At 59.0% G+C, this 22,263-nt stretch overlaps 1 protein-coding gene across 1 annotated transcript in view; it reads right to left on the bottom strand.

The window, feature by feature from the left end:
* The window catches only part of PGBD5 (piggyBac transposable element derived 5), a 73,970-nt gene that overhangs the window by 21,197 nt on the left and 30,510 nt on the right, over positions 1 to 22,263 (bottom strand). The window contains exon 2 of the mRNA XM_045859029.1: positions 4,358 to 4,785. Within this exon, the coding sequence (XP_045714985.1) occupies positions 4,358 to 4,785 (428 nt within the window). The remainder of the gene's footprint in view (positions 1 to 4,357; positions 4,786 to 22,263) is intronic.

Raw genomic sequence — 22,263 nt, 5'->3', positions numbered from 1 at the left:
GGAACTCTACAGGGCGCTCCGGATCAGGGGTCCGGTGAGGGCTGGCCCTCCCCCTCTGCCCAACGTACACACGGTTTTCCTGGAACCGGCCACGCTCATTCACCTCTGCCCTGTGGACGGCTGCTTTCGGGCTACCATGGCAGACCTGGCCAGTTCACACAGCGACCTGAGGGCTCACAACGTCAAAAATTCTACCTCCTGGCCGTGACTGAAAGAGTGTTCCAACCTCTGCTCTCCGCCAGGACCCTACGAACTTCAGAACGGACACACCGGTCACCGGGGACCTGACCAAAACGCAGAGCCTGATGCGGTAAGTGTGGGCAGGGCCCACGTGTCCGCCTGTCCCACCAGCGCCCAGGCGGCATCAGAACATGCCGGGCCCAGAGCGGAAGGGAGGGGAACACTCACCACACCCTTCCATTCTCTCACTAATGCTACCTGGGGTCCACTGAAAAAACCGTAACAGGCTGCAGCGTTCGGTCCTGGCTGTGCACACTGGCCCCCTCGGCTTTTCCGTTGCCAGCACACGGAACGAGCCCGGCCTGTCTCCCACTCGTGGGGGGCAGCGTCCTGCCGGGGTGCCGGGGTGCCTGCGTCCTGAACTCACCGGCTCTGCGTGGTTCACAAACCACTGAAGCCCCACCGGGAGCCACTCTAGCACAACAGCCGAGTGCCTGGCTCGGTGGGGAAGCGGAGCAGAGGGGGAGGAGAGACGCAGGGATGCGCTTCGCTGCCCTCTCCCATCCTCAGAACATCCACTCCCCCTGCACTCACCGTGCAGTCGGCTGCAAACCACAGGCTCGCCAGCGCGGAAGGGCCAGCAAGGATTTCTGGGCCCCACGGTGGCTTCCCTCTTTCATCGGCAGTAAGTGAGTTCTGAACGGGCCATGACGGAATGCAGCCCAGAGCCGCGTGCCCGCCGCAGCCCCCAAACCCTGCCCCCTTTTCTATCTCCGCTGCCGCCAGGCCGCAGACAGCCAGCAGGTCCATCAGCAGCTGTGTGTCCCGAGCACCTCTGTCGGACAAGCTCACTCCGGGGTGTGGCAGTGGGGCGAGTGGGGGAGAGACAAAGCACCCCTTCATGTACCTGTGTAAGCCCTCCTGCAGATGTTCTAATTAACCTGTCCCCAATTTTGAGGAAATGTGGTGTCTCCCCATTCTGCATGTGTAAGCGCACGCGCACAGCCATGCACATGCACGTGCACACACACATGCACACGCACACCCGACTGCTTGGGTTACCCCTGGATTCTGGGAGCTGTTAACTTCTGAAGACTGTAAAAGTTGTGACTCATCCCAAAGGGTCACGTTTGCCGGGGTCGAAAGGCCCCGGGGATTACAGGGCAGAGGGTGCGTGGAGTCTGCCAGGCCAGTGTGCTGAGTGCCCGCAGTGCCGTGAGTGTCAGGGAGAGGATGCGGGGCAAGTCCACCCCCCAGCTGATGAGGGATGGAGGGCAGGTGACCCAGAGGACCTCACCAGGGGGACCTCACCAGGGGCAGGACGGCCCTGCCAGGGAGCCCCGAGCCTGCGGGCGGCAGGCGGCAACCTGCAGCCAAACTCACTCCTGGATCCCCTCCCCCTTGGGTCGAATGTTCCGGAGCCCAGCAGGGGCAAAGCTGGGCAACCTGGAAAGCTTTGGGGCGCCCGGCCTCTCCAGGGTCAGAAGAGGACCCCTCCTCCCTGTCTGGGAGGAGAATAAACGCAGGCACCAAGGCCTTGGAGGCTGGAGGGAAAAGCTCTTGCAGCCCCATTTGCTGGCCCAGGGGCGGGAGGAAGAGGAGGAAATTCCATCTGGTAACCAGCCAACGGGAGAAGTGGCTCCAGGCACCTGGACTTTCCCTCCGCCACCAGCTCCCACCCGTCGGGAGGGCGGGTGTGCTGGGCTGGGTGTTTGTGCACCACCAGACTCCCTTCTCTCCCTTCCCACTCTGTGCTGTGGCCTGGGGGCCAACCCCTCACAAACCGCACCCACGTCCTCGTGGCCAAGTGGGAGGCACGAGCAAGAGACAGGAGAGCCATTCCCACCCTGCCCATGTCCTCTGGCCTGTCCCCAGGCTGTGGCCCTCGCTGCCCCTCCCAGGTGGAAGCGGGGCTGTCTCACCACCCTGGCCACCCCCTGGGCCCTGGCCACCCCCCCGCCCACCTCCGACCCTCTCCGGCCTTCCTTCTAGAGCACTGTTCCTGTGGGGCCCCGGCCGACAACAGGGCACGGGGTGGAGAACGGCAGCAAAAAGAAGACATAACTTCACAGGCACAAAGGTGAAAACTAAGTATAAAGGGAAAAAAAAAGACAGGGAGGAAAAAACGACCACCGGACACCGCCAGGGAGCCCCGCCCCACAATGAGCTCAGGCCCCTCCCCTCACAGCCTCAGCAACCGGAGGCAAAGAAAAGATGTTTGCAGCCAGAATAAAGTGGCCAGGGTCTCCCTGTCCCCTGTCCCCCAGCACACCGCCCATCTGAGTGCACCACGGAGGGGACAGTGCTGCCCCCTAAGACACGTGCCTGCAGGCAGGCACCCGCTCAGGGCTCCGGACTGCTGCTGGGCCCCTCGGGGCACCGGCCTACGGCCGGGCGGGAGTGAACCCCAAACTCTCAGACTTTGCTGGTGGGCACTGCAGGCTCCTGAGAGCTCCCCCTGAGTGCTGGGGACACACAGGTGGGGCAGTGGCCAGGGATTTAGGTCTCCCGAGGCCCAGACCACAGGCGGCCGGCACACAGCGGGCTCAGAGTCCAGAGGGACGAGGCCTCCCTTGCCTCGGAGCCAGGCCGCCTTGTCTCCAGGCCGCAAAGCACCAGTCACCCAAATGGCCGGTCCTTTGATTCTAAAGAAACTCGGGGGCACAGCGAGCCCACAGCCTTCTCCAGCAGCTCTTCGAGGAGCCCACAGGTGTCTGACCCCAAACGTGGCCAGAATACTGGTTTTTCCCTTCATCCAGCCAACGGGTGTCTGGTTGGGTTCACGTCCAACCAACTGAATACTCAGGGAAACAAACAGTAATGGGCCCGTCTGCACTGGGCCCTGCGGGGCCTGTTACAAGCGTGGGCTTGTGACCCCAGACGCCCCCACCTCCAGGTGGGGAGGTGAGTGACACGATTGGGAGATAAGCCAAAATGACCTTTGACTGTGAACGGTGGAGGCAGTGGGCGGCGGGGGGGTGGGGGGGGCAGGAGAACAGGATCGTGGGAATGGATCTTACACTGGCTGAGACCGGACACTGGGCCAAGACCAGACGCGCCTGCCCAGGCAGAGAGGAGGGGAGCCTCCCAGGAGTCGGAGCGCCACACACCCGGAAAGGACCCTGAGCCCAGCAGTTCACCGGACAGCAGAGGACAGGCAGGGGCCGTTCAAGGCTCCGGCAAACCCGGACTGGGCGATCTTCCCCACCCAGCCCCTGCGGTTTCCACCTACGGGCGAGGTACAGAGTCGGGGAAAGGAGATCGGAGAGAAAACCAAAGAGAACTGGAGGCTGGGAAGGCCCTTACAGAAGAAGCACAGGAAGAGAAGGCAGACTGATGGGTCGCTGGATGCAGAAATAAAACCGAAGTAAAATTTTGTCTCCACACAGAACAGGTCAAAGGGAAATGGGGTCACATGGGCGGGGTCACACGGGCCAAGACGTTCCTGAAGTTTCCGCTGCAGCACCTGCGGCAATGAGCCACCGCCTCAGTGTCTTAGACTCACGGAGCAACGAGGAGGACAATTCCGAAACTGTCACCACGGCCAAATGCGTGCCACAGGTCAGTGTCACAGAGACTCAGCAGAGGCCAAGCGGAGACTTCTAGAACAGGTTAGGGCGGCAGGGAGGTGCTGGGGCCACAACGGTTAGGCGTGGGGCTCCATCAGACCTCGTCCCTGGGCTCACAGGCCCGCCGGGTGGGCCACACGGACCCCAGCGCAGCAGAAACGCCTGGCTGCCAAGAGCGGCTGCAATCCCAGGCTCGCGCCCTTCACCACCTGGAGGGCCTCCTGCCCTGCCCCCCACCACAGGACGAGCACGGACTCGGAGAACAGGACAAGCAAACTCTCGTTAGCTGGGGCAAACAAAACTTGGAATGAAAGTGTCACTACAGGAGAGGAAGGATGGGGAGGCAAGGGGAGGGAAAGGGCATCTCGGAGCGAAGCACTGAATTTGGACTTGTCTGTGGTCTGGAGATGTTACCGTACAATTTCCTTTGAGTTACAGGGGCCAGTGGGATGGGAGAATAGCAGGGATGACCTTGAAATGACTTCAGAGTCGAGGCAAGAAGGGGAGGATGCCCAAGGTCACCCCTGCCTCCCAGCTTCCGCTGCCACGGGGCCGGGCCCGGGACGCCGGAGGGGACCCGGGGAGGCCTCTCCCGGCACCAGCCTCACCTGGGTTTGGGAGGGCCTGAAGGCCGCGTCAAAGCCGCTCTGCAGGGAGTCCAGGAAGGGCTGGACCTTGTAGAGGCCGTGCGTGGTCTGGCTGGAGCGGAAGGCCACCACGTGGAAGTACTTGAGGATCTTCTCGAAGCGGGCCTGGCTCATGACCTGCGCGAGGCTCCTGTTGCTGTAGAAGCCGCCGCTCCAGATGCTGAGGACCGACTCGCAGTGCGAGATGCTGGTGGAGATCACGTAGCCCAGGAAGGCCTTCATCTCCGCCAGCGTCACCTCCGCCCAGGCGCCGTCGCTGCCGAAGCGCTCCTGGAACTTCTTGGCGTACATGTTGGTCTGCACCACCATGTTCTTGAGGACGTTGTCGGGCACGAAGAGCTGGAAGAAGTCCATGGCGCTGGCGCTCGGGGGCATCTTCCGGGTGGGACCTGAAACAGAGACAGGCCGGGTGCCGATGGCTACGGTGCCACTCTCCGTCCAGGGTGCGGCCACGCTCCCACGGCTGCGTCTCTGCCCGCGCGCCGCCGTTCCCGACACCCTTGGTGGGGCCGGGGGCTCACACACCCCACTCCGAAGCTCCCCTGCCCCCCAGGTTCCCAGTACCCTGGGCCCTCACACGCCACCTGGGGCCCCTCTTCATCCTGCGCACACTCCTTTCCCACAAATCTGGCCAATTCAGAAATGCTGACCCAGAGAGTAAGAGACAGTGTATAGCCAGGGGGAGGCAGTTAGAGATGCAAAGCCTGTGCAATTGTTTATTTTAATTTTTTAAAGATTTTATTTATTTATTTTTAGAGGGGGAAGGGAGGGAGGAAGAGAGAGAGAGAGAAACATCAATGTGCGGTTGCTGGGGGTCATGGCCTGCAACCCAGGCATGTACCCTGACTGGGAATCGAACCTGCGATGCTTTGGTTCGCAGCCCGCACTCAATCACTGAGCTATGCCAGCCAGGTCTAGCCTGTGGAATTCTTAACACAGGAGCCTGGCCGTGGCCCCTGCATTTGTTTTCTTGTGAGTGGAGGTAGCTCTGGAAATAAGACTTCTCCCACCACTTGGGGCCCGAAAAATCCCATCCAGGTGAGACTGCAGTCTTTATCAGGCATTCTGCACACGGTAACTTTGGACCTATTGGCGAAGAAACCCGAAGGGACTCGTTTAGACAACTGTGCTAATGCGGTGAAAACCTCACAATTTTTAACAAATGCAGGGGCAGTCTTAGAAACACACACAGGTGCAAATGCGTATACACACACACACACACACACACACTAACATCATTTGTGTGTATATATATTTACACTCATACGTATAGTCCTTTCTATAAAACCAGTTTTGGAGAGAGGGAGGGAGGAGGAGAGACAACCACTGATCGTTGTTCCACTCGTTCACACACTCATTTGATTCTCGTACGAGCCCCGACTGGGGGTTAAACCCGCAACCTGGGTGAATGGGGATGACGCTCCAGCCAACTGCGCTACCCGGCCAGGGCCATACATGGAGTCTCAAGAGCTACGGCTCTCGATGCCGCGTAGTGACCTGAGCCGGCTGGCAGCGTGCGGAGACCCGTGGGAGACGAGCCTGGCTTCTGCTGCAGCCGGGCGGCGATGGCTACTGAAAGCTGGGCACGTTCTTCAGAACTCCCCCTCCCACGGCCTCCCGCTGCTCCTGACGGAGGCAGCCTCGGAAAATGCAGCTTCCCGAGGCAAAATGAAGACTGGCAGCCGGGGATGTAAAGCACAGCACCGGGAACAGTCAGTAACATTGTAATAGCTACGCGCGGTGCCAGGTGGGTTCTGGACTCCCAGGGAGGCGCTATAGGTATATAAATGTCTAACCACTGTGCCGTACACCTGGAGCCAATATAATACTGAAGGTCAACTATGATTGAAAGGTATTTTTTTTAAGATTTAAAAGACGGGCAATGCACACAAGACACCAGGGTTTTAGATTCTGATATGGATTTGGAGAGTGGAAACCCTCCACTTGCTTCCGGCTAACTGCAGTCTTAGACAAAGTTCTTCCCGTCTCCACCGTAAAGCCGGCACTGTATTGCTGGCTTCGCGAGGCTGTGTGTGGGGCAGAATGAATGGGGGACGCACGGGTGCAGCCAGCAGGGCACTGGCGCTGGCCCCAGGCAGGTACCTGGAGCCTGGGAGCTTTCCCTGAGACGTTACAGAAGCCCGCAGGCAGCTGGGCTGTGGGTGTCACAATGCTCTGACTGTCTCCACTTTACAGAACAAGAAACTGAGGCCCAGAGAGAGCAGTCCCCATCGTGTGCACTTCCATCAGTCATTGTTTGGAACGGCACCAGATGGCCTGGGAGGCGGGGGCCCCAGCTGGCAGGACGGCGACACCGACTCCGGGAAGAGAGGGGCCCGGTGAACAAGGACAGCCTGCAGCTCCTCGCCCACCCCTCACGAAAGTCGTTTCGTTTCCGCAAAGCCCTGCAGCCTCAGGTGGGCGACGCCATACATTATTCAGGGGTAGCTCTCCTAGAGGAGGAAGATCAGCATGTTAATTGCTGCATTGTGCTGAGTGAGCAGGATGAAATCTTCTCTTCCAAAAGTTATTTCAAAGTAATTTTGCCTCCCAGGCCATTTCAAAACGAATTCCCCCATCAAACTCTGGCCCGGCCAACCGCTTAATGAAAAAAGTGGGGAAGAGCCTGGCTCCCCATTATCCATTCAGTTTCGATCTACACGCATCAACCACACCGTGGAGAGGGGCAGCACGGAAGGGGAGGAAGGGCCCAGGGCAGTGTGGAGAGTGGTTGGGTCGTGCTCAGACCTCTCCCTCCCAAGACCCCACCCCCACCCCGAGCTAGGAAACTGACCCCCTTTCCAGCAGTAACCAGAGAAGCAGAAGGTCTGCTTAGAAGGCGGGGGATTCGAGGGGAGGAAGTCTGCAAAGCCAAGCAGGGTGGGCGTGTGAGTGCTGGGGTCAGGACCACTGGGAGAATGGGCGGGCTGTGGGGGAGGGCGCACCCCCAGACCACCGGGCCCAGGCCTGGGTGAGCCAGTCCTGATCTTCTTTCGTCCGGTTTCCTCCATCCTTCCCTTTCTGAGCTGGCGGCAGCCACCTCGGAACGCCTCTGGGCCCTTTCTCATCCTCCTATGCGGCTTCCAACCCCCGCTGTGCACGGCGGCCGGCCGTGGGGCCCACCGTGCAGCCTCTCTGCACCGGGCGGTTCTCTCCTGCCACTGGGAAGGGAGGGTCTCCACCGAGGGAGGGAACCTCGCAGGGCCTTGCACACAGGGGGCGGCCCACTGGAGACGGCCTGTCCTGTGGCCCACTCGGGTGTCAGGTCCCGCGGGAGAGAGCCGCTCCCTCCACCCCACCCGCTTCACGGCCACAGGCCCGGAGCCAGGGGCACCCGCACGCGGTGAGGACCTCGACCACCACCCTTCTGGGAAGAACAGGGTGGCCTGTGTGCTTCCCGCAGTGCACCTGCTGGAGAGGGAGACGCTCGTTTGGGGATGAAAACGGCATTTTGAGCTGACACTGGCATTTTTTGGTCCGAATCATCAGCAGTTTTGGGACAGAGCTGTGGACCATTTGATATTTTGAATTAAAGGTTTTAAATTAGGAAATACTTTATCTTCAGGCTAAATCAAATAAGTATAAATATATAACAAGAATGTCCTGCATCACCACAAAAATATTCCTCTCATTTGAGGCATCAACAATCACGCTCCACAAAAGGGCGATAAGGAAAACGGCTGAACCGTTGTTCTCTGCACCAGCTGCAGCTGGTCTGTGCCTGCCACTGAACTAATCACTTCCCCACACCCTTTCCTCCCTCCTTCCCAGGGCTGATCCGCAGAGCAAGCACATCTGCGCGACGAGGACCTGGGGTCCCAGTCTCAGCTGTAGGGTTCAGCCCCTCGACCACGGAAGAGCTGCACAGGCTTTTTCCCCGTTTAACCTCTCCCTCCTGCTGCATGGCTGGTAACGGACTCCATCTGCAGCCAGTCAAGGAGGTGCGGGTGAGCCCTCGACGCCCCTTGGGCCCAGCCCCTCATCTGTGGGGTCTGCTGGGACAACTCATGCCATCTCACTGGGCAGCTGCGAGCGGCGTCAAGGTTGCCCATCAGGTAACAGACCAAAATTGGGTCCAGACCAGGGTTAGTCCTCTGAATCTGGGGTCCCACTCGGCACAGGTCCTCGGCCTACTAGGAACCGGGCCGCACAGCAGGAGGTGGGGAGCGGGCTTCGCTGGCGTTACTGCCTGAGTTCTGCCTCCTGTCCTCCGCCACCACCCCGCGGAAAAATTGTCTTCCGCAAAACCGGTCCCTGGTGCCACAGAGGTTGGGGACTGCTGCTCGAAAGGGTGCCTTCCAACACAGCCACTCTCCAGAGCACTTAGGAAACGCGCAGAAAGCTGGCCGGGGATCCCCGAGCACAGCATCAGCTACATAATGCAGCCGCTGCAGGGCTTGCTTCTCAGGAATGCGGCACGGTAAACTCATGCACACGTGTGCACGTGTGTGCATGTGTGCAGTCTTCCTCGAGCTGATGCAACACAGTCGTGGGCAAAGACGTTAGCGATGAAATAATTTTGGATCAGGCACCCAAATCCATGTTGTTCACAGGAAACACGGACCACAGAGCGATTTGTTGGCTGACACAGACATGAAATCTATCACCACGACTAGATGTCATGTGACAAAGAGCTGGTGTACATGAAGGGGTGACAGGCACCCAAGCCTGGCACGCCAAAACTTCTAAAGGCAGTCGCCTTTAAAAACACTCAGCCGCTCCACCCCGGACCAGCCTCATCCGCTGAGACCCTTCCCTACCTACACTGTGGGTTTCACTGCTCCCGAGCGCGGAGCGGAAACCACAGGAGAGAGCTGTCTGTGAAGGGCAAGAGGCGGGGTTACAGTTACAGCTCCTCCCCTTATGCAGCCTCACTTTCTGTGGTCTGAAATACTACGTGGAAAATTCCAGATGTAAACAATTTATGAGTTCCAGATTGTGCGCTGTTCTGAGGCGTGCGGTGAAATGTCCCACCCAGATGTGAGCGATCCCTTTGTCCATCATTTCTACAGTGCAGACGCCGCCCATCTGTCAATCACTCAGTAGCCCTTCTGGTTCCAGATCAACGGCAGTATGGCTGTGCTTGAGTTCACGCCACCATTACCTCACTTCGCAGTGGCCCCCAAGTGTAAGCCTAGTGACGCTGGGAATGCGGACCTACCCAAGAGAAGCCAGCAGGAGCAGGGGGACAACAACAGCACACCCAGGGCGCAGTACCACCCACGGTCTCAGGCCTAGATCCACTAGGGGTCTTGGAACGTTTCCCCAGGAGACATGGGGGAGACACGATGGCTCCTGCAGCTGGGGTTGGGGGTGGGCGAGAGCTGGTCCCGTCCCCGGTCCTTTCATTGTGTAAATAAGCCTCTGCAAAGCTGCCGTTTTTCTGGGTCTGCTTTCCACTGGTAACTTGTCTCCCTTCCAACACTAAGGCAGCAACTAGAGAATGATGTAAGTACGTTGAGGAATGCACATAATTATATGAAACTCAGAACCTGAGATTATGATTCTGAAACAGTTGCTGTCCAGCCGAGTTGAGGACCTGGACAGGTTCCGGCTCCGTGAGTCACGCAGCGGTGACCTGGAGCAAGTGACCAACCCTCCCTGTCTTTCTGGGCCTGGGCGACCTGCTGTAACAGAACACCACAGGCGCCCGCAGACATTTATTTCTCGCAGTGCTGGGGCCAAGGGGTCTCCGATGAAGGTGCAGGCAGATTTGGGGGTGGCAAGGGCAGTTTCCTCATTCACATGCAGTCATCTTCTCACCGCATTCCCACATTGCAGGGGGCAGGGGGTGATCTTTGGGGTCTTCTTTATGAGACACAAACCCCAAAGCGAGGGCTCCACCCTCCTGACCTGAGCCTCCCAAAAGGCCCCACCTGCTGACACCGACTCTGGGACTCAGGTTTCAGCACATGATGTTGGGGCGGGGGGATAAAAACATTCGTCTACATACAGCACCCTGTGAACGGCAGTCTCCACGTTGATCAAGTGGAGACAACAGTATGAAATTCACAGAGTTGGCGTGAGGACTGCATGGGCCGATGCCCAGCGCCTGTGCTCGGGTGGGGGCCCAGTAAGGACCTCATCACACGCGCCCCCACGTCCGCTGACCCCTCCTCCCAGGCCCTGTCCCCCCTCCTGGAGCTGCTGACAAAACCACAGCCCTCGTTTCGTTTCGACATGGTGCCTGGTTTTCCCACGAAGCTGTGTGTTTAAAGCCGCCGCCTCGTGGGTAGAGGAAGGACAGCAGACATGATTCCCCGCTTCGGTGGGACACGATGGGGGAGGGGTGCGTGGCGAGGGGCCCCGGGCTGCTGTCTGGGGCCCGCCCGCCTCAGCGGAACCGCTTCAGGTGCGGGGACCGGGGTGTTTGGGCCGCCCAGGGGATCTGCTGATTCCCTCCACGATCTGTCACCGCTTTTCCTGCTCGCCCGTCACCGCTCCGACCGCACCCCTGCAGTTCTTCTCCCAGCACATCAGGCCCACGCCCGACTTCCTGGGATGCTGGTTCTCCCTCCGGCTCCTGGTGAGTCGCCCTGGTGAGTTGCCCGCCCTGGTGAGTTCCCCAGGACACCCCAGTGCTTCCGCCGAGAGGGCAGCAGAGAAAGGGGGCTGTCTGTGGGGAGCTGGGGCAATGAGAGCGGTGTGCGGGCACCCCAGGCTCCCAGAAGTGTGTTCCAAGGATGCACTTGCCAGAACAGAAAACTGACGTGCCCAGTGGAGGGTCTTGTCCGCATCAGGCGTGACCACGAGCATTTATGTGGCTAGATTTCATTCTGGCCACGGCCAACGGAAGAGGGCCCGGGACGCTCACTTCACAGCTGGGGGAGCGCAGGCTCGAGGAGCACGAGCCCAGGGTCACAGCGCTGGTGCAGGAAGCCGGACAGTGTCTGCCCTCGTCCAGGCCGCACCCACACCTGGGCGCCGAGACTCCCCAGGCGCCCGGGACTGCCTGGCTCCACGGCTGCTCCTGACCCTCCAGTGATGGGGTTCTGGCCCTGAGGGTAGTGTGAGGCGGAGGCTGAGGGGAAGCATTGGAGGGAGGACAGAAGGCTTTGGGGAGACAAGAAAAAAGCTACAAGCTATTTAAGTATACATGGACTTTTGAGTTGTTTTTGTCTTGACTAAATACTTAGAAAGAAATGTGTACTGAGGCAAAAGACCCTGCTGGGGGAGCTAGTAAGGCCGGTGGTGCCCCGGGGAGCAGGGTCTAGGCTGCCGGCTACTGAGGGGCACCCAGGCAGTCTTGGGTCATTTCAGAGGGGGTCAGTGGGGACTCTGTCGTTTCTGGGGATTCCCTGAGGAGAGGTTACTGGAGGGTGCAGTAGGTCCCCAGGAGCAGGGACTTTGTCTCTTTTGGTCCTCGTTATACCTTCACTGCCTAGAGCAGAGTCAACAGGAGTTGTTGAGTGAGTGAGTGAGTGAATTAGTGAGTGAGTGAATGAGTGAGTGAATGAATGAGAGGAGTGAGTGAATGAAAGACTGAGTGAATGAGTGAGTGAATGAGTGAGTGAATGAATGAGAGAGAAGTGAGTGAATGAGTGAGTGAGAGAATGAGTGAGTGCGAGAATGAATGAGTGAGTGAGTGAGAGGTCAAAAGCACTGAGGTGCTCCAAAGAAAATGGCAAGACAGAGAGGAGAAGGCAGAGGACAGGTCGGACAGGGGTCCAGGCTGGGTCTGGAGCTCGGACCCCTCTGGGGGCCTGAGGCCCAGGCAGGACCACCGGGTGCGGTGTGTATGCGCGCATGTGTGCCTGAAGCAGTGAGTGGGTGAAGCAGGACCCACTCTGCCCAGACCTCCCACTCCTCGCGACCCTGGACTTAGCCCTCTGTGCGTACCCACAGACCAGATTAAACGCCCAGCTGTGGACACACAGACACACAGACGGGGTGGGCCTGGGAGCGGTGCCACCTTTGCGATCCCGTCTTAGCTCGCAAGGAACACTGGGAGCCCAGCGAAGCACGCGAACAAAAGCCAGTGACGGGGGCCCCTGCGGACCTCCGGAGGGCCTTGGCCGCAGGCCTGCGAGAACGAGAGTCTGCGGAGAAGCCAGAGGGCCGAGTGCAGCCCCGAAGGGAAAGGGTCTGGCCCCTTCCAGCCCGAAGAGAAGGTAAAGGTCACACCACAACAGGAGCCCAGGCGGTGGACAGCAGCAGCGCAGGCCTGAGCACCCCCACCAAGGCGGTGGCCCTGCCCGAGAAGCAGCCGCTGCGTCTGCAGCCGGACCAGGGGTGCGTGTCGACGTGACCTCATCAGGCCCAGGATGAATATGACGTCAGAGACAACCGTGGAATCGTCCTCTGCTCGCCCTACAGTCCCAGCGTGGCAGTGGCCCTGTCTTGTCCATGTATGGGCTCGGGGGTGAGGGGGGGTAATGGTACCCAATTCCCTCCCTAGAAGGACCTGTTAGAACACAGTGGGGGCTCTCCCCAGCTGACTGTCTTAGGCAGACCCCCCACCCCCAACACACACACACACTCGCCTGGTTTAGAATCCCTGGTGCCATCCACCACGTCCTTTGGCAGGCCTGCCAGTCACCTGCTGAAGTGACACAGCCCACGGCCCAGGCCTGTGACCCCCCCACGTCACGCTCCTCCCCTTCTACCACCAGGCCCTCTGGGTTTGCTCTGGGTGTCCGTGTGCTGGGAGCTGGGAGCCGGGAGCCGTGTGCACTGCCATGTTGCAGCGGCAGGAGGGAGTAGGGAGAGCACTGAGGGGAGGGGCCGGAGGGGTCCTTGTCCCCCCCCATCTCCCCCAGGGCACCCATGGCAGCCAGGGACAGACAGATGGCACCCGGCCCCATCTCAGCGCAGCCAGTTCAGGAAAGCTGAAGGCAGGCTGGAGGTGCTAATCCTTGGAGACCGACGCCGCCCTGCCCGTCCCCCGGGTACCCAGCACCCACACTCTGACGGAGAGGAAGGAAGAGAAGATGGGGAGCTGGGGTCGAGAATCAGACGCCAGCATGATGGGAATAGAGGTAAAAGTGCCCGGGCCCCCACCTGCCCGCAGCAAAAGAAACGGGCAGCTCCCTCGTCTTAAAGTGAAAGGCGAGGGGATGTCAGGCAGGGGCCTCTGCAGACGCCGCGGGCCGGGGGGGACAGAGCTGCAGAGGGGCACGGGGGTGCCCAGCAGGGTCCTGCTCGCCCCTGTACTCAGGGCGCTGTGGGCAGAGAGGCTGACCGCTGTCCCACCACCACGCTGTGGCCTCCGGGACAAGTGGCAGCATCGGCCCCTTTCTCCAAACAGGAAGCAAGGACCAGAGAAGGTCCGCGCCTCAGCCAGTGAGCTGGGGGGACTCCGGCCTCCCAGCTCCCACTGCCTGCCTCTTCCCGGTCACCTTTCCTTTCTCAGGGTCACGCGGCCAGAGTCCACCTGCGCCAGGTGCCGCCAAGGGGAATGTTTTGTCTATCAGTGAATATAAAGGAAGCATGTTTATTTTATTCCCATGCACACAGATAGCACTTATGTTTTTACATGTAGGCATGTGCTCTGTCCGCTTCATAAACGACTACCCCATGCACTTGTTCACTGACAACTCTGAGAGATCAGTTCTATTGTTTTCCCCACTGAGCCAAGGAGGAAACTGAGTCACAGGGAGGTTGTGGGACTTGCCTGTTGTCGCACAACCAGTAATGGTGGAACCAGAATGCACCCCCAGCGGCCCAGTCGGAGTCCGTGCCCCTCACCCCCACACTGTGGCACATCTTACTGGAAGATTCTCCCAGCTCAGCGGCTGCCGGTAAGATGACCTCACAGCCCCATCACATGCGGTCCACGCCGACGGCGGCCTCTGTGGAAACGGGGCAGAGAGGCCAGGAGCCCCCACTCACGGGCGCCTCGCACGGCTGCCCTACTGTGCACCAGGCCCGAGTGTCAGCCAGAAGGTGCGCCCCGCAGTGTGGGGGCTTATTGCATTTACTTTAGACAGAGCAGGCGCCTCTTCCAGGGTGTCCTCAGGACCTCCTCTCCCTTCTGAGTTTGGGGCTGGGCACTCACAGAGCCTGTCCCAGACAGGGCCCCTGCTTGCTTCAGAGGGGAAGTGGTGGGTGTCAGTGGTCTGACCCTCCGATCGCCGGGACTTCCAGCTGCCTGCCACAGCGCCAGCTCCGACTGCGGCCTGCATGCTTCTCACAGGCAGTTCGTGGTGACACAGGGGCCATTCTGATGGCCCATCTCATGGCAGGGCTATTTTTTGCTAAGCCTGATAAATTTTGCAGCTGCAGGACGGGTGTCTCACGAAGACACAGGCACCCACAGGATGAGACACCCTTGGGTGGGTGGGGCCAGCCCAGGGCAGGAGACGCAGGCAGGCTTCTGCGCCCATCCCAGGAGCCGGCTTCTGGCAGTGGGGACAGCTGGCAGGGGCCTGGGCTCTGACTAATCAGAGGTGTTTACGAGATGCCTACCCTCAAATGACTGAAGACATGAAGGCGACCGCCACCTGGACCCTGGCCACGGCTTCAAAGAGCTGAACAGAAACCCAGAGTGAGTTGTTTAGTGCCCAGTGGATCTGCTCAAGCTGGACAAAAGTCAGGCTGTCCCTTCTGCGATTCCATGAGGTGTCCAGTGAAAGGAGGGGACACTAACCTTAATCTAGAGCTGACATGCCCAGAGCTCCACTAGAGTTTACGCACGTCGATACTGCATTTCTGAGGAAAGATCGTCACATGAGGAAACGGGCATAGAGCTAGGACCAACCGTTCAAGGTCAGCGCCTGCGCATGAACCCTAGTTGCCTCCTTCCCGCGTGCTGTGCCCGAAGAGGTAAGCAGGCCGCCCGGGGCATAGGCTACCTGAGCCCCAGGGATGCTGCGGCTGAGTGGGCGGGGCTGGGGGAGTGCGAGTGAGAGGTTCCTCGCACTGTGAGGCAGCCCTGCCCAACCACGCGTCTCGTCGCAGAGTATGTGACAGCAAGTGGGTCAGGTAGGCAGCACCCGGAGAACTGCATCGCTGAGGCTGTGAGGTCAGGAAAGAGAACTCAAGAGGTTCACGATCAAAAAACAGGGTGCTCGGCAGCCCGGCGCTCGCCTTCTAACAAATCGAATCACCCAGGCTAGATGGCACTGTGACCGCGTTCACACAGCAGTTCCACAGCTGCTGGCTTTTCCTCGAGTCCCTCCCCGTTAGAGGTGACCCTGTGCTAGAAAGGTCGATTGCAAAGCCCATACACAGCCCCTCTTTATCTTCACGTGTCAAGGCCGAGACACCTGGAGTGAGGAATCAAAGGCGAAAGCCACAGGAGACACAGACGCTTTATATAAACCACTGCTGGCAAATGCAAAGCTAACACCTTCCCCACCATGGTCCCACCAGCACTCTCTTATGGGGTAAGGAGCTCGCTCCTGGAGGGTACCCCCCACGATGCTCAGAACACAGAACGCACCTCTTCAACCAAAACCCTCCCCGTCAGTGGATGCAGAAGAAAAGGCTGCTGTGCTCCCACACAAACCCCAATTATCTCATATCTTCCTTAGAAGAGACATTCTCCGTACTGGCCTCCGTTGGCCAAATGGTGGTGGAGATGGAGTCACTCGCTACTCGCCCCCATCGTAGCCGGGGGACTCCTCTGCTGGAGGAAAGTCGATCACCTGACATGGTACTCAAGTCCCTTCCAGAGCTTCGTGGTCAATCACGGGGCCGGGCGAGGCTGTTTCAGGGCCCTGGAGCAGGTGGCTTTGGTCCTCCTGCTGGCCCGGCTTCTCTCTGTGGTCCATCTGCCACCTGTTAGTCAAACTCCGCAGCACAGGCAGGACCTTGACGGAGAACGGAAGTACCAGGAGCTGCCACCCGCAGCAGGCCCCTTCCCTGGGGCGTTTTCACTGTGACAACGGCTTCGGCAAACACCCGAGGCTTCGGCTTCCCAAACCGCTCCAGCGGCAGAGGGGCTGCTGGGCACGGAGGATGACAGTGAGCGGGACGGGGCTCTGTAGATTTTGGTCTTGCTCAGATGCCTACGGAAACATCACTCAGGGTGTTTCTGAAACCAGCCTGTGCTGGTGCCGCCTCACCCTCACCCCGCACGTAACACACTCACTTTCCCAAGAATGGATGAAATAGGACCTAGAACACCACTTCAGAAAGGGTGCCGATCCCTGAGCCCCAGATGGCAAGTAGGTCTGGGCCCCTGTGTCAGTTCTAACAGGTAGTAGCTGTGGGCACGCGGGTGGAGGCGGAGTCTGAAGCCCTGAGGCTGGGAGAAGGGCGGGGCTGCGACCGACCAGCAGGGCTTGCTGTGAGCGAAGGTGGCCGGGGTGCAAGGGGCCACGGATCTGCCGCGTCTGGTGGGGAAGGGCAAAACAAGAGGATACCATTTCTCCCCAAACAAACAATGTGTCCTAACAAAGTGTTTGCATCCCCTGGCCGGGTGGCTCGGCTGGTTGGAGCATTGTCTGTACAGCCAAAGGCTAAAGGTTCAGTTCCCAGCCAGGCACGTACCTGGCTTGCAGGTTTGATCCCTGGTCAGAGAACGCACGGGCAGCAACCAATTGATGTTGCTCTCTCTCTCTTCCTCCCCCTTTCTCTCTCTCTCAAATCAGTAACTATACCCTCGAGGAGGTGAGGATTTAAAACAACAAAACATTTGTGAGATTTGAAGTTATTGTAAGGAAATACTCAGAGATGCGTGTGTTTTGCAACAGAAAAACAGTGCAAATAAACTAAACGTCCCCAAACAGGAAATGTCCGCGATACGGAAGTCCCCATGCATGAAAAAGGAAGGTTCTGGAGGAACATTTCGGAGTATAAGAAAACTGTCAAGAGAACATCTTTAAAGATTACAAAAGCAATAGGAATAGCATGGTCTAAACCTAAAATTTTTTATGTATTTGTTTGTTTATTTATTTATTTATTTTTAGAGAGGGAAGGGAGGGAGAGAGAGAGAGAAACATCAATGTGCAGCTGCTGGGGGTCATGGCCTGCAACCCAGGCATGTGCCCTGACTGGGAATCGAACCTGTGACACTTCGGTTCGCAGCCCATGATTAATCCACTGAGCTACGCCAGCCAGGCAAACCTAAAATGTTTAAAGTATGCCCGTGAACTCAGAATGACTAAAGATTCAGCCAGAAGGCAGAGGTGTAGATTGCTACATCTGTAAGTGGGTCATCTTACATGATCATCTGTGAGTGGGAGGATGGTAAGTGCTTCCTACCATTTTCTCTACGCTTTTCTGAATGTGATTTCTGGAAATAAGGGACATAATTAAAGAGATAGACCTCAGAAACGGGAAAAGGACAGCAAATGGCATTTTAAAGAATGGTGAACTTGAGGTCCTGAGGTTCTCCTAACCTTCCTTTAAGGTCAAGTGCTGCTTCTTCCATTTGAAAACCCAGAGCGGGATTAGGGCCTGAGTAGTCGAGGAGAGTCTAGCCCCGGAGTTCCATGTATCCTGTGTCGTGGCCCATCTGCCTCAGGCACCCGCTTCTCCTCTTTAACCCAGAGGCCACAGAGCCCATGAGGGGAAGGCGGGACAGGAGTGTGCTTGTGTCCCAGGGTCCTGGGCCCTCCTCCAGGAGCCTGCTGCCACCCCGGGGCTGAGGCGCAGCCATCTGGAGAGATTTCCAAAGGCTTCAAGCCTTGCGGTCTTCTTCGGGGCTTGCCCCTCCCCCGACCTAAGTTTCTGAGGAGGAGTAAGAACAGACAAGCTCAAAGACCCAAACTTAGGACACTGAGCACAGCCCAGACCTCAGGGGATGAATTTTTAATGAGACGGGAGAAAAATAAAAGAACCCCATAAATGTTAATATGGTAATCAAATACTTGTTTGTACTTTCCATGGGTTATAAATATTCCTGGGGAAGGAAAAGCAGCCCAGAGCAGATGCTGCCAAGATGCAAGCAAGAGCCCAACGGGGGTGGAGGGGGGGCGGGGGGGGAGTGCAGGAATGAGGCGGGGAGGGGCAGCTAAATGTCAAGGATGCTGGGAGCTCCCCCTTCTCATCAGCTGTGAGTTGGTCCTAAACCCAGGATCAGGCTGGCAGCTTGAAATTTCCACACTGGGTACCTTGACGCATGGGGGAAAATAACAGTCCATCCTCCCAGTCCCTTACATGTAAGAAAAATGGACGACAGGCCAGACCGAGTTTTCAAAGATAGCTCACCGGTGCTTGCCTCTCTCTTTTTTCTCTCTTTTTCCTCTCTGTCTTTTTTAATACAGGGAAGAACCTAAGAATGAAACAGCGAAATAGCAAATATCCAGGAGGACGTGGGCAGACAGCAAGGAGCTTCTCTCTCCTCTCCCCTCTCCCAGGAGCTGTCGTGGGCATTTCTGCATGAGATTTAAAAAAAAAAAGATCCTCCCACAAGAGGAGTGGGCGAGAAGCTGATTCCGGCACCACCGGCCTGGGTGGAAATCTGCCTCTTGCTCGCCCCGTGAGCCTGGGCCACAGGCTTCCTCGGTGTGCCTCAGGCTCCCCGCCCCTTGGAGCCACCTCGAGGGTTCCAGCAGCTGGGACCTATCAGGACGCACCCAGGAACTGCGGGTCAGTCCCACTGCGGTTGCTGATGCATTGCTCTCATTGCCGACCCACAGCCTCTTCGTTGGACATGGAACCCACAGAGAGCAGAGTGTGGGCATAGCGCCACGACATCCCAGCTGGAATGCACAGACCCTCCCCTTCTCTGTGGGCACAGCTCCAGAGGCACACTTTGGAGAGCAGACGCTGTGGTGTTCTGTGAGCGCACTGCACCAGGAAGAGACTGCCCGCCCGCCCGCCCCAGAGATGCTCCCCGCCGCCCACTGTGCCTGGAGCCAGTCTGGACTCGGCCCCTCCTCACCCAGCCCTCCTCACCCGCTCGATGCCCACTCCAGGAGCCACACACGGTGAGGTCCGGGATGACTGCCGAAAACACAACGACCACACGAACCTGCAGCCCTGTTTGCAGGCGGGCAAACTGGTCCCTGCTGTGCCCTGGGCTGGCCTTTGCCCTCTGCAGAGCTGCTCCTGGGACTCATCATTTCATAGTTTGTTCGTGTCACCCTCGCTCAGAATGCTCATTCAAACCCCAGGGTCACTTTACACCCACACTGCAGGGCCAGGACCTGGTACTCCACCCGCTGGCCAGGTGGGCACCGGAGGTGGGTGCTCAGACCCGGGGGGCGGAGCAGAGAAGAGGGGATGGCAGGTGGAGAGGACAGGCTCCAGTCCGGCTCCACCATGGACGAGCCGCCAGACTGCAGACCATCCACGGCTCTTTCTGGCTCTTTAGAAAACACAGCTGCTGTCCACAGTCGAGATGCAGGCCCTGGGTGCGTGGGCCCTGCTCCGGTAGGAGGGGACGACCTCTCCCACTCTCAGGCACTCACAGATGCCTGACAGACCAGGGGCTCAGTAAACAACAGCCAGTAAGGGGGGCCCAGCTCCTGGAGGGACAGCCCTGGTCCGGGGGGAACTCGTGCGAGCAGCGAGGCGGAGCACGGCCCTGCGTCTGCTGTGAGGTCAGCCCTGCAGGGCCGGGGCAGCCCCTGCCTCTCCAGAAGGACACACGGGGCTGAGACCCAACACACACAGGGCAAGGTGCTCCGCTTTGGTCCCCTTGAAACAAACTCCTTGAAACGGGAAACGGTAATTTCTCTCAGCGGCAGAGGGACAAACGTCCTGCAGGTGACCCAGGCTTGATTCCAGTGCCCAGTGCTGCTGGGCATGCAGAATCAGAGGCCAGTGGTGACCGACCTCAATGCAGCGGTGGCACAAAGAAGAAATGGTAACCCGTGAGAAAAACTCACCCTGGGAGTGCCAGGCACAGGGTGAGGAGAAACTGTGGTGGTGATGCTGCCACCCAGAGACTCCAGTGGGGAAGGCCCACGCAGCCGCGGTCTCCCAGGGTGCCGCGCTGGAGGAGAGCGCAGGGGCCCCGTCACGCAGGCACGACCCGTCAAACAGCTGGTGGGCAAGACGCAGAACTGCCAAAGCCTAGCGCCCCCTTCTGTAAAACGGGATGAGGGGCAGCCGACCTCAAGGAGCAGTCGTGAGAATAACATGAAACACTGCGCAGTCGGCACAGCGCGGTGTCCGGTACACACCGACCTTGGAAACGGCACCAGCTAGCGTTCTCAGGGCGTCTGCAAGGCTGCGCTGGGCACGTGCCTCTCCACGCCGGCACAGTAATGAGACTTCAGGATTTTGCTAAAGACCAGTGAGGCCAAATCAGGATGCCTTGACTCGGCATCTGCAGAGGAGAGAAGACGCATTGATAGACTAATGATAAAAATGTGGACTCCTCAGTGAGATCGCTTTCTGGCTCCTTTTCGCAAGTCCACGTTCAGGCGGCAGAGGATACTCAGCAAGAGCGCACATCACAGGTTTACAGATGAACACCAAACACAGTTTCTTTCAGTTTTGAAGTCAAGAGCGACAGCAGTGATTCGGGGCACACGTTCATGCACCTGCATTTCTGGTTACGACTTCAAACCACCCCACGGGAAACGGTGTGTGAGGCTTCTCTGTAGAGACAGGACCTACCACAGCAGTAAGGAGTCACATCGGCTCCTTGGCAGGGGTTACAACAACAGCGCCATCTGGTGGCTCTTTCCTTACTAAGACTTGCTGTCAAGCTGACGCTGAGGACATAGAAAGCGGTCACCCCATCGCTGTGGTCACCCCTGCCGTCCTTTCTTTCTGCATCCAAAACACCCCCGGGGCCTCGTGGCTGGTTCACACATGCTCACCCACGACCACGTGCCCCCGGACATGCCAGAGTCGGGAAGTGATGGCCCTGGGGGGCGGCCTGGAGTTGGGGGAGCCGGGGTCCCTCCTGGGGTGTGTGGTTCTCCGTGCGAAGGGGCTTCCTCTCCCTGGGCCTCCATTTGGAGCACCCACCCGCTCCCTGTCTGCTCTGCACAGACCTCCCAGACCCCGAGTGTGGAGGCTTCCACCGCCGCCCACGCCTTCCGACGTGTCCCCAGAGCTGAGCAAAGACCGTGATGCCCAAGGGGAAGGAGGAGCCCACTCACAGACCCTCGCTCCTTCCAGTGGCCCTGAGAACAGAGCCGATGGCGTCCGCCTTTGCAGAAAAGAACACCGACGAGAGAGCCATTGTCCGAGGCTCCTCGGTGGCACGTGCACCAAATGTGAAGCTTCCCGGGGGCCAGCGGGGCCCTGAGGGCACTCATAGGGCACCTCCCCACCAGCCGGGGCTCAGATTCGAGACTTCTGACTCCTGCCCCAGCTCACGTCCAGCTTCGGGGCGGGGGCTACTCAACTAGCACCCCTCCCGGTCTCCCTGTTACTGAGTGGCACCCACCCCGCTCACTCGGTCCCTCGAGGCACACCCTGGAGCCCCCGCGTCTGACCTGTCGGCAGGCCCTTCAGCGGACATCTGAATGGCTCCCTCCGAGTCCCGCCCGCCCCGCCCTCCAGGCACCACAGGCCCAGGTTCACGGCCTGTTAACCAGTCCCCCACCTCCACCTTCACCAGGACCAGTGTTCACTTCTACAAACACGACCCCCACCAGGCCACAGCCCAGCTCAGACGCCCCCGGCGCCACACTGCCCGGGGCGCAGAGGTCGAAGCCTTCACCCAGAAGGCTCTGCGGGACTGATTCGCCAGCTGCGGAGTCTGCCTCCCACGTTCGCCTGAGGGACCTGTTGTCCCCGGGGCTCACCCTGCTAGCTGCTCACGTTCTACACGCACGGGTTTCAGGCCTCCCGGATCCCGGGCAGCTCACCTCCCAGCCTCCCCACGCTCCTCCTCATCCCTCAGTGCCCAGCCCAGCCAGCCACTCAGCACCACGGCTCCACCCTGCCACCGCCGCCACCCTCTACGGTCCCCTCCCTCCTCTCGTGAGAAAAAGGCAGCTGCACGGTGTGCCCTAAATGGTGCCGGGCACTCTCCAGCCTCATCTGATCTTCCCCCTACCCTGTAAGATCTT

Source organism: Phyllostomus hastatus, unplaced genomic scaffold (genome assembly GCF_019186645.2).
Source record: "Phyllostomus hastatus isolate PE091 unplaced genomic scaffold, TTU_PhHast_1.1 phas_contig_148, whole genome shotgun sequence".
NCBI classification, from domain to species: Eukaryota; Metazoa; Chordata; class Mammalia; order Chiroptera; family Phyllostomidae; genus Phyllostomus; species Phyllostomus hastatus.
This window is presented reverse-complemented; position numbering and strand designations above follow the sequence as displayed.